The sequence below is a fragment of the Rana temporaria genome, chromosome 6, assembly GCF_905171775.1.
Source record: "Rana temporaria chromosome 6, aRanTem1.1, whole genome shotgun sequence".
NCBI lineage: Eukaryota > Metazoa > Chordata > Amphibia > Anura > Ranidae > Rana > Rana temporaria.
In genome coordinates, this window is record NC_053494.1 from 5777287 (window position 1) to 5793078 (window position 15792).

Genomic DNA, 15792 nt, shown 5'->3' on the forward strand with positions numbered 1-15792 from the left:
GCACTCCCCTCTGAAGCATTTCACTTTAATTGGGCTTCTTTGTAGAGAACCAGTGGACCCAAAGCGAGCCTCTAGATCAGGATTAGAGGTGAGCTCAGGGGTCCTCTGAACTAATCTCTATCCAAACTTCCAAGTTGCGTTTTTTTTTTTCACTTCAATCAGCTGTGGGTCGTGTCATTCTCTGCCTTGCAGCACACAAAGGTGTGGGGCGCTGGTGACCTCGGTGCTCTTATATGGACACATCACCATACTTAGGCTCCATGCACACTGGGTATTTAGGAGAGTTTCACGTTTTTTTCTGGCAGAAAGTTCCAATCAAAAATGCAAACCAGAAGGGTTTTTTCTGCCTCTAAATGTTGAGCTTAAAATATGCATGTAATCGCCCTAATGTACATGGACACATAGAATAACACTGAGCTGCTTCTACAGGCAGAACATGAAACTCCTCCATGCAGTCTACATTCAGCCCTCTATACAGCCTCCATTCAGTCCTCTATACAGCCTCCATTCAGTCCTCTATACAGCCTACATTCAGTCCTCTGTACAGCCTACATTCAGTCCTCTATGCAGTCTCTATTCAGCCCTATATACAGTCTTCATTTACTCCTCTATACAGTCTGTATTCAGTCCTCTATGTAGTCTCCATTCAGTCCTTTATTCAGTCTCTATTCAGTCCTCAACACAGTCTCCATCCAATCCTCTCTTCAGTCTCCATTCAGTCCTCTCTTCAGTCTCCATTCAGTCCTCTCTTCAGTCTCCATTCAGTCCTCTCTTCAGTCTCCATTCAGTCCTCTATACAGTCTCCATTCAGTCCTTTATACAGTCTCCATTCAGTCCTCTATACAGTCTTTATTTATTCAGTCCTCTATACAGTCTCTATTCAGTCCTCTATACAGTCTCCATTCTGTCCTATACAGAGTCTCCATTCAGTCCTCTATACAGTCTCCATTCAGTCCCATATACAGTCTCTATTCAGTCCTCTGTGTAGTCTCTATTCAGTCCTTTATTCAGTCTCTATTCAGTCCTCAACACAGTGTCCATTCAATCCTCTCTACAGTCTCCATTCAGTCCTCTATACATTCTGTATTCAGTCCTTTATGCAGCCTCCATTCTGTCCTCAATACAGCCTCTATTTAGTTCTCTATGCAGTCTCCATTCGGTCCTCTATGCACTCTTAATTTAGTTCTCTATGCATTTCTTCATGTGGTCCTCTATGCACTCTAAATCCACTCATCTCCACAGTCTCCATTCATTCCTTGGTGCATTATGTGTTCAAACTCAATATAAGATTGAAGGATGTTGGTCCATAGGTGAATACACAAGTGTAAGATTTTGAGATGCAGCTCTGGGCTCCTGGATGGGGTACAGGAAAGTATAAGACTGGCAGGTGAAAGGGGGCTCCTGGATGGGGTACAGGAGAGTATAAGACTGGCAGGTGAAAGGGGGCTCCTGGATGGGGTACAGGAGAGTATAAGACTGGCAGGTGAAAGGGGGCTCCTGGATGGGGTGCAGGAGGGTATAAGACTGGCAGGTGAAAGGGGGCTCCTGGATGGGGTACAGGAGGGTATAAGACTGGCAGGTGAAAGGGGGCTCCTGGATGGGGTACAGGAGGGTATAAGACTGGCAGGTGAAAGGGGGCTCCTGGATGGGGTACAGGAGAGTATAAGACTGGCAGGTGAAAGGGGGCTCCTGGATGGGGTACAGGAGTATAAGACTGGCAGGCAGTGGCATAGCGTGGGGGGTGCAAGGGGGGCCACCGCCCCGGGCACAAAATATAGAGGGGCGCTGTCACGAGTATGGATAGGAGGGAGCACCAACAACAGATGGGACATAGGAACATATGCATGTCACCACTCCAGACTTTACCAGTCATTATCAAGCACGCTCTCCTCTTCCCTACAGCCACCGCTGTCTCACACAGTAGATCATGTGACCAGACTGGAGCTAGCTGAAAATAGGCAAGTTCATGGGTCAAGGGGGCGCAAATTACTTGCCTCACCCCGGGCGCTGACATCCCACGCTACGCCACTGCTGGCAGGTGAAAGGGGACGGCTAGATTGGGGGAAGGGGAGGATAGGACTAAAGGGGGGCTGTTGGGTTAGAGATGAGTGATGATAAGACTGGAGGGGGGCAACCTATAATAGTCAATATTAATTACCAATATTGTGACTAATTGCAATGACAATAAAGAAATGATGTGTCTAATTATCTATCTAATTAACTATTCTGATTATTACTTTCGTTTTGTGCGCAGGAAAGGGAAATGTGGTTATGATAATTGATGACATTCAGGCTAAAGAACTGCTGCGGCTAAAGAAGATAATTTCTGAGATTGAGAGATTAGCGGAAGATCTCTGTCCCATTTCACCTAAAGATAAAGACGATGAAATGAAACTGGTACAGATACTAAAGAAAGTGCGACAATTCCGCCACATGTCAGGTAATTTCCTTTAACCGATTTCACCTGCAATGTTCCTAAACAATTCTGTCCATGGAATGAAGGTGGGATATCAGGCTGAAGGCTGACAACTGGGATCTGGGAAGTGATGGTAACAGTGATAGGAAGAGCACAAGAACTTAAAGCGGAACTCCAGACATACATCTTAACCACTTAAGGACCGAGCCTCTTTCTGAGATTTGGTGTTTACAACAATTTTTTTTTGCTAGAAAATTACTTAGAACCCCCAAACATTATATATACCGTATTTATCGGCGTATACCCGATACCTTAAAATCAGGGGAAAATCATGGGTGCATGATTTACAGAGATCCTCCTCAGAGACAGCCGATCCCCGCTGTCTCTGAGCGCCGCCGACAAAGCCCGACAAAGACCGAGCCAAGCCGAGTGTACTGCGCACTCAGCTAGGCTCGGCCACGCTCGGCTCCGCACGCAGCCACGCAAGAGGAGCCGAGAGAAGCCGAAAGGAGCCGAACACACCGGAAATCCGGCTCTGCACAGCTCGACCGAGGCGCCAAATTCAACGCTGCAACCCCCGGCAGACGGACACGATGGACACCGACAAGGCTGGATGGACCGGCAGACGGAGGGCTTCACATCATTTTTTGGGTTCTGAAAAACGATAACATTTTTTTTCCGAACATGCTGCATTTTTTAATAACGTTTTAAACAATGTCGTTGTTCGGGTTGTAAAAAATTATCGTGTGTGGGCTAAAACGAAGTTAAAAACCCGCGCATGCTCAGAAGCAAGATATGAGACGGGAGCGCCCGTTCTGGTAAAACTACCATTCATAATGGAGTAAGCACATTCATCACGCTGTAACAGACAGAAAAGCGCGAATCGTCTTTTACTAACACAAAATCAGCTAATGCAGCCCCAAGGGTGGCGTCATCCGCATGGAACTTCCCCTTTATAGTGCCGTCGTACGTGTTGTACGTCACCGCGCTTTGCTAGAGCATTTTTAAAAAACGATGGTGTGTAGGCAACGTCGTTTTAATGATGAAGTTGGAAAAACTTCGTTTTTTTTCATGCCGAAAAATGATCGTGTGTACACGGCATTACTCTTCCATCTTATTACAGAGTTATACAGGAAATCTCTTTATTGTACTCAAAATTATAAATGTACTTTTATTTTTTACAGAACATTCTCACAAAGTGGATCTTGCTCCACAAACCTCGAAAACAGTAAATGTGAGTAATAAAAGAAGAAGAATATATTATTGGTGTGAAGATAAATGTCTAAACCTGCAATACTGCAGTCTAGTGATATTTGCTGCACCTTATTAGAAGAACAGTGGGAACTAGTTAAAATTTCTATATTTTTTATTGCCTGAAAACTAAGGCCCAGATTCTTGTACATCGCCGTATCTATGCGGCGGCGTAACATATCCGATTTACGTTACGCCGCCGCAACTTACACGGGCAAGTGCTGTATTCTCAAAGCACTTGCTCCGTAAGTTGCGGCGGCGTAGCGTAAATCACCTGGCGGAATTCAAATTCGGCGGGTAGGGGGCGTGTATCATTTAAATCAAGCGCGTCCCGGCGCCGAACGAACTGCGCATGCGCCGTCTGTAAAATATCCCAGTGTGCATTGCTCCAAATGACGTTGCAAGGACGTCCAAAGATGGCCGCTCCAAAGATGCTGCTGACAGGAGATTTTTTTCTCTCCCGCCAGCGCATCGCCTCAGTGTGAAACCCCTCGGGCTTTCACATTGAGGTTGCTGGGCAGGAGTTTTTCTGGCGGTATAGCAGCGCTATTGTTAGCGCTGTACCGCCTGAAAAACTCCTCAGTGTGAAAGGGGTCTTAGATACTATCCCTCAATGCAGTGAGACAGTGGCGTCACTAGGGTTGGTGTCACCTGGTGCGGTAAAATATGGTGTCACCCCCCCCCCCCAATAAAAATTTTCAAATATTTTTTACCCTACTGTTTGCTCTCTGTTCTCCTTTCTTCCCCTTTTCTCTCTCTCCCTATCCATCTTTCTTGTTCGTTCTATCCCTTCTTCTTTCTCTCCATTTTTCTTTGTCCCCTCCCCCCACCTCTCTTTCTCCAGGACCGGAATTCACATCTCAGGAGCCTATTGTGTTCCACGTCTCTGACCAATAGAGAGATATCCATTACATGTTTCCCGTTTTTGGGACTGTCCCTGTACAAAATGTAATTTCTGAAGGAAAAAAAGTCATTTAAAACCACTCGCGGCTATAATGAATTGTCAATACAGAAAAAAAATTAATTGATAAAAAAAAATGTGTGGGGGGTCCCCCCAAATTCAATTACCAGGCCCTTCAGGTCTGGTATGGCCGTCAAATAAAAAAAAATGACGTGGGGTTCCCCCCAAATATCCATTCCAGACCCTTCAGGAACCATACCAGGCCACATGCCCTCAACATTGGAAGGATGCTTTGGGGGTCTGTGACCCCCTCAAAGCACCATGCCCCAATGTTGATGGGGAGAAGGGCCTCATCCCCACAACCCTTGCCCGATGGTTGTTGGGATCTGCGGGCGGGGGCCTTATCGGAATCTGGAAGACCCCTTTAACAAAGAGGACCCTTAGATCCCGGCCCCCCCCCTATGTGAATTGGTAATGGGGTACATTGTACCCCCTACCATTTTACAAAGAAAGTGTAACAGATTGTAAAAAAACACACAGACTAGGGATGAGCTTCGTATTAAAGTTGAACTCATGTTCGACTCGAACATCGTATGTTTGATCGTTCGACGAAATACAAACAAAACGGGTCGTTCGCGCCAAATTCGAGTTACGTTTCACAGACCATAATTCACTGCAGCATCGCTGGCTGATGATTGGCCAAGCATGCACTATGACCCGCATGCTTGGCCAATCACAGCTTGCAAAAAACAAAGAGCCATAATTGACCAAAGCAGGGTGGCTTTGGCCAATTATGGCTCAGGGGCTTTAGTACACGCCCCACACTATAAAAGGCCGCCTGCAGGTCAGCCTTGTGTAGTGTGTTGCGGTGGTTAAGAGAGGACAGAGAGAGACAGAGAGAGAGAGACAGAGAGAGTGTCATATTTTGCAGGTAGATAGAGCAGGCAGGCAGGCTAGTCAGTTAATGTTACAGTGTGTAGAGGATATATATACATCCCAGGTGTTGTACATATATTTATGGCTGCAGTATTCTTACATGATTTATTGCCTGTGTCCTCTGTAGTTTGCACCTAAAGCTACTTGGTGTGTACTGGCCGTGTGCTCTGTAGTTTGTACCTAAAGATTCAGGAGCAGTGATTTTAATGATGCTTAAATAAAAAAAGAAAAAAAAAAGAAATGAAAAATTCCTTTTAAATATTGTACCTGCTGGGTGTCTATAGTATGCCTGTGAAAACGTCTTTGAGGACCCGGGTCTTGCCCGAGGGAACATGTATCAATGGAAAAAAGTTTTAAATAACTGTAAATTTTTCAGTCCTGAAAAAAAAGACCATTTTTAAAACTTTTTTTCCATTGATGCATGTTGCCTGGGGCAAGACCTGGGTTCTCAAAGACGTTTTACAACAATAACTTGCATATTGGGCTTTAAAATTAGCACTTTTGAATTAGAGCGTTCGAGTCCCATAGACATCAATGGGGTTCTAAATGTTCGCGCGAACGTCCGGTCCGTTCAAAGGTTCTGGTGGGAACCGAACGGGGGAGGTGTTCGGCTCATCTCTAACACAGACACAGTGCCACACGGCGGTAATTTAAAGGGGACATATCTATACATCCATTTGCGCAGCCGTGCCATTCTGCCGACGTATAAGTTCCTGCGGCGGCCGGCAAGCGGTTAATGGAACAGTGATATTCCTTTTCTTAATTATAAGTCATTGAATATTTCTTATGTTCAGACCCCTCAGAAAACACCAACATCTCAGGGATCCATCATTGGTGTCTTCTCTGTCTCAGAAGAGGGTCATATCGATTGGCTAAGGAAAATGATGTCATCAGACATGTTTGGACAAAGAGAAGTCACCTATCATAAAATGCCATCATATGATAATGTGGGACTTGAAGATGGAAAACTTCAATGTGTAGTGGCAATTCTATATCACAATATGAAGACTGGAAAAGTTGTCACTTCACAGGGGGAATTTCTGTACCAAAAAGCAACAGATCAGCTGGTAGAAAAACTAGGTAAGAGTCTTCCTGACTGAAACATTATATCCATATCTTAAATGTATCAAAAGATCTAAAGGCAGAAGTTTATTTTTACCCTAATGTATTCCATGCATTAAAGGAAAAGTACAGGAAAAGCTCATTTGGCTGTATTTGTCCTGTGGATTCGTTCTGCATCCTTGTGACCCATTTTCAGCAGACAGCGGACTGAAGCCTGCTGTCGGCTGATGCCACAGAGCCAGTCCAAGCTCGGGCAAAATATGGACAATGAAGTTGGGATCCGCCCGCATGCCTGGATCGACACCCGACTGAGAGCCTGAGCAGGCCGCTCCCACCCCGTCCACAGCCCAGTGAGAGGGAGGCAGAGCAGAGAGCAGTGACTGACAGTCGCCAGCTCTCTGCTTAGGGAGCCCTGAGTGTGTTTGATCGCTCGGTTCTCAGTCTTGGACCAATGCTGCATCCACCTAGGTAAGTATGATTCTGAAAAAAAACATACCTCTTTTAATGTAATAAAAACCTTCCAAAATCAGCTCCCCCCAGCCACCCCACAAATACTTACCTGGGTGCTCTTTTGATCCAGTGCTGTGCCAAAGAGCAGAATCATTGCTCACTCTCTCTCCCCACAGGCACAAAGACAACAATGGGAGCCATTGGTTCTAATTGCTGTCAATCAAATCCTGTGGGGAGGGAGCAAGGGAATGCCTTTTTTTAAACATTTTTCTATTGCTGGGTAATTGCCGGCATCGTTTATCTTTTTTTTTTATCAACAGCATTCTTTATCTTTCATTTATCTGTCAGTGAGGAAGCCCACTGACAGGTGATGACTTATTGTTGTTAAGGACAAGGTAAGGATGTTAAGGATTTACTAGTAATGGCGGTGATCTGCGATTTTTATCATGATTGCGACAATGTGACGGACAGATTGGAGACTTTTGACACATTTTAGGGACTATTGATATTTATACAGCGATCAGTGCTATAAAAATGCACTGATTACTGTGTAAATGTCATTGGCAGGGAAGGGGTTTACACTAGGGGGCGATAAAGGGGTTAACTGTCTGTTCCCTCAGTGTGTTCTAACTGTGTAGGGATGGGAGTGACTAGAGGAGAAGCCATATTGCTTTTCCTACTTCGTACTTTCCTACTTAGGAAGAAACGATGTGTCTCCTCTTCTCTGACAGCACAGGGATTTGGGTGTTTACACTTGTGCACGCGATTGCATGTGGCCAGTCGGTGATAATGCCCGCAGGTCACGCGCATCGGGTCCCCCGCTGTGCAATGGGCACGCGCCCTCTGGTGGCCAAAAACAGGTAGGACGTACCCAACGGGATTTCGCTCAGGAGAGCCATTGTGCTGCAGTATATCTTCGCGACACAGGTTAATGAAATCTGCACATTATTAGGGTTGAGCAGCCTACCGGGTTCGGTACGGACTTTGTGTTTTTCCCGAACCCGGACCCGAACCCGAATAATTGAAAAAAGTTTGGGTCCGGGATCAGACTTCGGGAAAAAAAAAATGTGCGGAGGTCCCCGCAAATTCAATAACCAGACCCTTTAGGTCTGGTATGGATATTCAGGGAAACCCCGCCGTCAATTTAAAACAAAAATGACGTGCGGTTCCCCCTAAATATCCATAACCAGACCCGTTATCCGAGCACGTTGACCTGGCCGGCCACAGAAAAGAGGGGGGGACAGAGTGCGGCCCCCCCCCTCTCCTGAACCGCACCAGGCCACATGCCCTCAACATGGGGAGGATGTCCCCATGTTGATGGGGACAAGGGTCTCATCCCCACAACCCTTGCCCGGTGGTTGTGGGGGTCTGCGGGCGGGGGGCTTATCAGAATCTGGAAGACCCCTTTAACAAAGGGGACCCCCAGATCCTGACCCCCCCCTGTGTGAAATGGTAATGGGGTACACTGTACCTCTACCATTTCACGAAGGTGAAATGGTGTGCCCAGCGGTGAGAGGAGGTCCGGGATGCTGCTGCGCTGGATGAATGGATGTTCTCATCGCCGGAGCGGAGATCACCCGACGCAGGATCTTCTCATCGCGGGAGATCACCCGCAGCCGTTGCAGGATCAGGACAACGCAGGAAGCCGGGAACGAGTGGATTTCTCACCGCTGGAGTTTTTTTTTTTTTTAATAAAGGACTTTATTCTTTGGTGTCAGTGTGTTTTTTTACAAGACTTTACACTTCCTTCGTGAAATGGTAGAGGTACAGTGTACCCCATTACCATTTCACACAGGGGGGGTCAGGATCTGGGGGTCCCCTTTGTTAAAGGGGTCTTCTAGATTCTGATAAACCTCCCGCCCGCATACCCCCACAACCACCGGGCAAGGGTTGTGGGGATGAGACCCTTGTCCCCATAAACAGGGGGAGATCCTCTCCATGTTGAGGGCATGTGGCCTGGTGTGGTTCAGGAGAGGGGGGGGCCGCACTCTGTCCCCCCCTCTTTTCTGCGGCCGGCCAGGTCAACCTGCTCGGATAACGGGTCTGGTTATGGACATTTAGGGGGAACCGCACGTAATTTTTGTTTTAAATTGACGGCGGGGTTCCCCTGAATATCCATACCAGAACTGAAGGGTCTGGTTATTGAATTTGCGGGGACCTCCGCACATTTTTTTTCCTAAAAGTCCGTGTCCCATTGACTACAATGGGGTTCGGAGTTCGGGTTCGGGTTCGGACCCGAACCCGAACATCCAGGTGTCCGCTTAACTCTACACATTATTAATTATTGATCTCTTCCTTGTACACAGGGAAGGACAACGTGATTGTGATGATTGATGATCTGCAATGTTATACAGATAAAAAATGGGCGACGTGTGTTCAGTCCAGGATTGAAAAGTGGGCTGGTGATCTCCTCTACTTCCTTCAAGAAGAAAAACGCAACCGAACGGCGCTGGTTCAGAAACTAAAGAGCCTAAAGTTGTTCCACCAACCTCAGGGTAATTTTTTCACAACTCTCTTTACCCATAGCTAGAGGAATAAGACTCCAACAGGAAGATAACCTAATCTCATCAATCACTTAGAAGCTGATATAGAAACTTTGTTAATTATTGTCTTGTATTGTAATTTCTATATTTTCTAGAATATCTTCCAAATGAAAACACTGTTCAACCAGCACCGGGAAAATCCTATGTGAGTAAATAATCAGCAACGCCACAGTGTACTAACATACTAAGTTGTATATTTTTAGTTTTTTTTTATCTTATTTCTTTTTATTCATATATATATATATAAATGGTGCTATATTCATAGTCTATGCGTATTCATAGCAACACCATGAATATTAGATCACAACTCAATTGGATCTCTGTAATAGGGATCCACCATATCTGGTAAGAGGCCAACTTTACTTTATGAAACATCATATTCCAAGTCATTGGAGATTACTTACAAGTGGAATCCAGCAGACATCTTGCAAGCTTTCAGTGCTTTTCAGCATAAGGGAGTATTGCAGGAATCTGTCTGAAAAGATTCCACAAGCTGCATCGTTGCTCATGAATATGAACTTTGTGCAATACAATTGTTTATCACATAAGGCACAATTTTTCTATACATAGATTGTTTATTGATATGTACTGTTTTGAGCACCTTAAGCCTCGTACACACGACCGGTTTTCCCGGCAGGAAAATTGCCAAGAGAGCTTTTGGCCGGGAAAACCGGACGTGTGTATGCTTCCTCGCAGTTTTCCCGACAGGAAAACAGACGGGGATCCCGTCGGGAAAATAGAGAACCTGCTCTCTATTTTCCCGTCGGGATCCCGTTTTTTTTTTTTCCGCCAGTTCTACTACTTTTCTATGTAAAACACTGTGAGCAGTGCCGATGGAGCATACACACGGCCGGGATTCCCGACCAAAGCTCCATGGCAGTTTTCCTGCCGGGTTCTCGGCTTTCCTCTCGGTTTTCTCTGCAAACTTTTTACCGCCGAGAAAACTGTGCATGTGTACAGGGCTTTAGAGCGTCACTTATGTAACAATCTATTTAGTATTAGTCCCAATTTATTAAGGCAATTACCTCACATACTATTGTGTACACACCAGTCACTCTTTGTTCATCCAATATAGTGTGTTCCATATTTTAACACAGGGAATAACGCACCATTTATAATTTTAGTATTTATTTGATTCCTTCCTGGTCTTGAGTAGCAGCTGTTTCACCAATTCAGACCAGCGTAGAGATTTCGATTTATACACATCGCCTGTAGGTACAGTGAATATCTCCTACACTGGCACTGCTATCCTATAGAAGGATATGCTTTGTTCATTTTTTGCATCCAAGGTTTACAACCACTTTAACCGCTTTAACCACCCACCATACATATACAGTACCTGACCACGATATTGTGTCAATCTTGCCTCTGTTATCAGCGAGATTGACACCTGCGAGCCCCGTCGCGGGAGACAGCGCCGAGCTCTGTCACTCATTGGGAAAGGAAAATGTGTTTTTTCCTTTCCCAATGAGCGAGAAGGCATTGCTGACATTGAGGCGACAAGTCCCCTCCACTCTCTTTTTCGCGCTCGCTGCAATAGGAAAATGTGTTTTTTCTATTGCAGTGAGCACGAGATGTACAGTCTGCACCGCCGAGCACCAGCGCGATGGGATTGCGCTGGAAACACATTCTCGCGGGCAGGTACTGTACTGCAGCAGGGCGGGTGCTCTGTGCTGGATCATGTATCCAGTACAAAATCTGCGTGCCAGGGTATGGGGCGAACTCAAATGTGCCTGCCACCCTGTCTGTGCTGCGATTCGCTACAGTATAAGCCAATCAGCGGGTGCCAGCTGCTGATTGGTCACTGGCATGCGCCGAAGGGCTACGGTAATTATCAAAGAGCACTTCTCTTCTTCATAATTCTCTTCTGACAGCAGATCATGTTTTTTTTTTTTCTGCCTGCAAAACACATTGTTTAGTAAAAACAGCACACACATTACACATTGTTAGGCACACAGTTAACCCCTTGATCACCCTAGATGTTATCCCCTTCCCAGCCAGTGTCATTAGTACAATGTCAGTGCGTATTATTAGCTCTCATCATTCTATTAGTGTCACTGGTGATGTCAGTGTCAGTTAGTTCCCACCTCAGCGTCAGTTTACCCGCCGCACTATCACAGTCCCACTATAAGCCGATTAGAAGATTATAAAAAATAAAAAATTCCAGTATATACTGTATACACCATTGTTTGTAGACACTATAACTTTCATGCAAACCAATCAATATACACAAAATAGATTTTTTTTTTACCGAAAATATGTAGCAGAATACATTTTTTATTAGATATGTTTTATAGCTTAAAGAAAAAATATATATATATTTTTTTTTTCAAAATTGTCAGTCTTTTATCATTAATTTTACAAAAAAAATAAAAACCCAGTGGTGAACAAACACCAATAACAAAAAATTGAAAAAAACGGCATAGTCATGAAGGGGGTAAAATCTTCCTGAGCTTAAAGCGGATCTCCACTCTAAAGTGGAGTCCCGCTGATCGGCACCCTCCCCCCCTGGTGTCACATTTGACATCTTTCAGGGGGGAGGGGGGTGCAGATACCTGTCTACAGACAGGTATCTGCACCCACTTCCGGCCCTACGATACGGGCAAAAGACAGGTTTTTCCTCTGCTTCCCGTCCGTCCCCCGTTGTATGCTGGGAACACTCGGCTCCCAGCACACAGCGGGAGCCAATCGGCGGGCGCAGCGCGACTCGCGCATGCGCCGTAGGGAACCGGGCAGTGAAGCCGGAGCGCTTCACTTCCTGGTTCCCTCACCGTGGATGGAGGGGGGAGCAGCAGGGTGACGAGCGATCGCTTGTCATCTGCTGCGATCGGCGCTGGACTCCAGGACAGGTAAGTGTCCTTATATTAAAAGTCAGCAGCTGCAGTATTTGTAGCTGCTGGCTTTTAATATATTTTTTAGTGGCACATCCGCTTTAAGTGGTTACTTAACCACTTAAATAAAGAGGATATTTGTTTAAGAGGTCCAAACAAAAATGTAAAAACTGCTCTGGTCCATAGGGGGTGCACAGGGGTGATTGATATGGTAATGATATGTATATAATTGGTGAAGTGTACCCCGGTCTCTCTCATAATCTTCTCTTTGGCTCCAATTTATATTTTCTTCTTCTCAGACGATATCATCTCCGGCTAGTTCTGTCATTGGCGTCTTCTCCTGTTCAGAAAAGTCCAAGTTTAGCTGGTTGGACAGACATTTGTCATCTAAAGAATTTGGGAACCACCAAGTCATATTTCATCAGATTTGTCCTGGCAATGTGAAGGAATTTCATTCGATGGTATCATATTGTAAATTCGGGATCTTGTATCACTGTATGGAATGGGGGTACAAACCTCTCACAGATCTGGATAATTCTCTGTATGATGAAGAGCTGAAATACTTGTCAACTACACTTGGTAAGATTAAGATGTACTTACTCTATGGTTCAATTATACTGACTTTATTTTCTTAGTAAGGAAGAAAGAGTCTACCGCTAAGTTAAACCCACTTCCAATGAATTTGTTACTAAATATACCTGTATGGTTCATATTTGGAAGATAATTTTGATTTGGAGACTGCACTGTGCAGAGGGGCCTTAGCATGGCTTTGCATGTTTTTGGGATTAGAGATGCGCTCAAGGTGCGGTCTGAACACAAGTTTGGATCACACTTTGGCTATTTGGGCATTCAGATGAATGGATAAACATTGACCCGTGTGGCAGGAGCTGAACATAATGTACAGTATAATAGTGGTCTTACTTCTGCTACTGTAATATACATGATAGTTTCCCGCTGTCAATGGATGTTAAAGGGGTTGTAAAGCTTCACGTTTTTCACCTTAATGCATCCGATGCTTACAGCCCCCCATTTACTTACCTGAGTCCTCGAAAGTCCCACATCGTGAACGTGCTGGCTTCTCGGCTCTTCATTGGATGATTGATAGCAGCGCAGCCATTGGCTCCCGCTGCTGTCAATCAAATCAACGACGTGGCACGCCGGTGGGCGGGGGCAAATGATACAGTTGGCGGCTATGGCCAGCAACTGTATCACGGGAGTGTGCCCGCAAGTTAACCCCCTTGGGAGAGCGCTTCCCAGAGGAGGGTTAGCTCTTGCGGGAAGGAGCCAAGACAGTCGCCGAGGGACCCCAGAAGACGAGGATCGGGGCCACTCTGTGCAAAATGAGCTGCACAGTGGAGGTCAGTATGACATGTTTGTTATTTAAAAAAAAAAAACATTTACAACCCCTTTAAGGATGCCAGCACTGCTAGTAATGTCATTGGCCCCATTTTCTTAGTGGGAATCTCCACCCAAGCTGTTTTTTTGACAACCCTATTTGCCCAGAAAAATGGGCATTTTTGATTTGACCAATTGTCGGTTTGGCATCTGAACTTCCGCCCAGGGACCACCTAGGCGAATCCTCCTCTCGTCTTAGGTGGCCCCTCCCTCTAGGCGATCTCCTGGGACACGTGACAGGTCCCAGGAGATAGCCTGTCCACTCCTAGTGCGCAGCGCGAATCGCGCATGAGCAGTGCATGCCCAACCATGAAGCCGAAAGCTGTCATGGCCGGGGGCCCACAGTCTGAATGGAGGTGCCGGCGGAAAGGGGGGAGAGGAGCGATTTCCCCCTGTGTGGCCGCATCGCTGGACCGTGGAACAGGTAAATGTCTGTTTATTAAAAGTCAGCAGCTACACTTTTTGTAGTTGTTCACTTTTGATAAACATAAAAAGGCCGGAGCTCCGCTTTAAGCAACCATACTTTTCTAATGACAAGATGAATTGAATGTATGAAGCCTCGTACACACGTACGGGTTTTCCGGCAGACTTTTTACCGCCGGGAAACCCAAGGGGAAAACCGAAAACCTGCTCAGTAATTTTTTCCCCCCCTAAACACGATCGGGTTTCCTGACAGAAAAACTGCCATGTGAGCTTTGGTCAGGAATCCCAGCTGTGTGTATGCTCCACTGATATGTTTCCCATTGGAAAACTGCAGAGTTAAAAACCGTCGGGAATCCTGGCAGGGAAAAAAGAAAACAAGTTCTCATTTTTCCCGGCGGTTTTCTTTTCGGGAAAACTGCCATGGAGCATACACAAGCCCAGTTTTTCCGGCCAAAAGCTGTCATGGCAGTTTTCCTGACAGGAAAACTGGTCTTGTGTACGAGGCATAAGTCTTTCAATTATTTCCTGAGACTAATGTCACCACTTGTGATTGTTACAGGTAAGAGTCGAGTGATTGTGATGGTGGATGAATTGGGTAACAGCAATAAGGAGGCAAAATCCTGGACTCTGGAGAATCAGCCCAGTCTGGGGATGTTGGCCAGAGATGTTCTACTCTTCAGTAAACAAGAAAACACACATCAAGAGAATCCCAACAGAAGTGCCCATGTAGATAGGAATCTGGACACATTGTACGAGAAACTTAACACAATTAAGGAAATTCTAAAGGATGGAATGATTTCTGCTTAATTTTCCAGTTGGAAAGAAGATTTGGTATAACTCCACCTCAGTATTTATTATAATATCTAGTTGGTTGTTTCTAATAATTTCTCCACTGATATCACTTTATGTGGTGACAGACTTTGGATAAAGTGAGCTCCTTGGACAGCTATCATCACCCCAGGACACCAATGGGTTCAGTCCAGATATTACTGCCAGCAATCCAATGGGTTACACATCTTTCAAGAGACAATGAAGTTGGAAAATAAAGAAGTCTACAACTTTTATGATTTTTTTTTTTCTTTTCATTGAACTTGCTTAATGTTATTTCTCTCAAGGATACTTTTGCTTAGTATTCTTAAAATGTGTGTAAGCCCAAAATCAGATCTTTCAGTATATAGTATTTCATGTCATATCTCATTATATACTGTTTTCTTGAGCAGTTGTTGTGTATCTGTTGCAAACTTTCTTTACTTGGAGATCCTGCCAGTAACTATACCTCTGATCAGAGGTGTAGCTTAAAGCTTGTGGGCCCGAATGCAAAAGTTGACCTGGGCCCCTCCCCACTACCACCCACCACTTCCACTGTGCATGCAGATACGCCCACCACATGCCAAGATACTCAAAGTGGCTTAAGAGTTTTGAGTTTTCAGAGTTCCTCCTTACATCAGAGAACAGGTATCACCTCTGGAGAATCAGAGGACAGGGATCACCTCTGGAGAATCAGAGGACAGGGATCACCTCTGGAGAATCAGAGGACAGGGATCACCTCTGGAGAATCAGAGGACAGGAATCACCTCTGGAGAA

General features: G+C 45.4%; 1 protein-coding gene across 2 annotated transcripts in view; it reads left to right on the forward strand.

Moving 5' to 3' along the window:
• Positions 1 to 15792, forward strand: part of LOC120942951 — a 116458-nt gene that overhangs the window by 30729 nt on the left and 69937 nt on the right. The window contains exons 15-21 of one of the 2 annotated variants that reach the window (XM_040355940.1): positions 2255 to 2440; positions 3601 to 3650; positions 6299 to 6584; positions 9323 to 9511; positions 9655 to 9704; positions 12690 to 12969; positions 14768 to 15427. In XM_040355940.1, the coding sequence (XP_040211874.1) occupies positions 2255 to 2440; positions 3601 to 3650; positions 6299 to 6584; positions 9323 to 9511; positions 9655 to 9704; positions 12690 to 12969; positions 14768 to 15015 (1289 nt within the window). In that variant the 3' untranslated portion in view covers positions 15016 to 15427. Of the gene's footprint in view, positions 1 to 2254; positions 2441 to 3600; positions 3651 to 6298; positions 6585 to 9322; positions 9512 to 9654; positions 9705 to 12689; positions 12970 to 14767; positions 15428 to 15792 lie in introns of those variants that run through there. The other variant, XM_040355939.1, reaches the window with a different exon arrangement.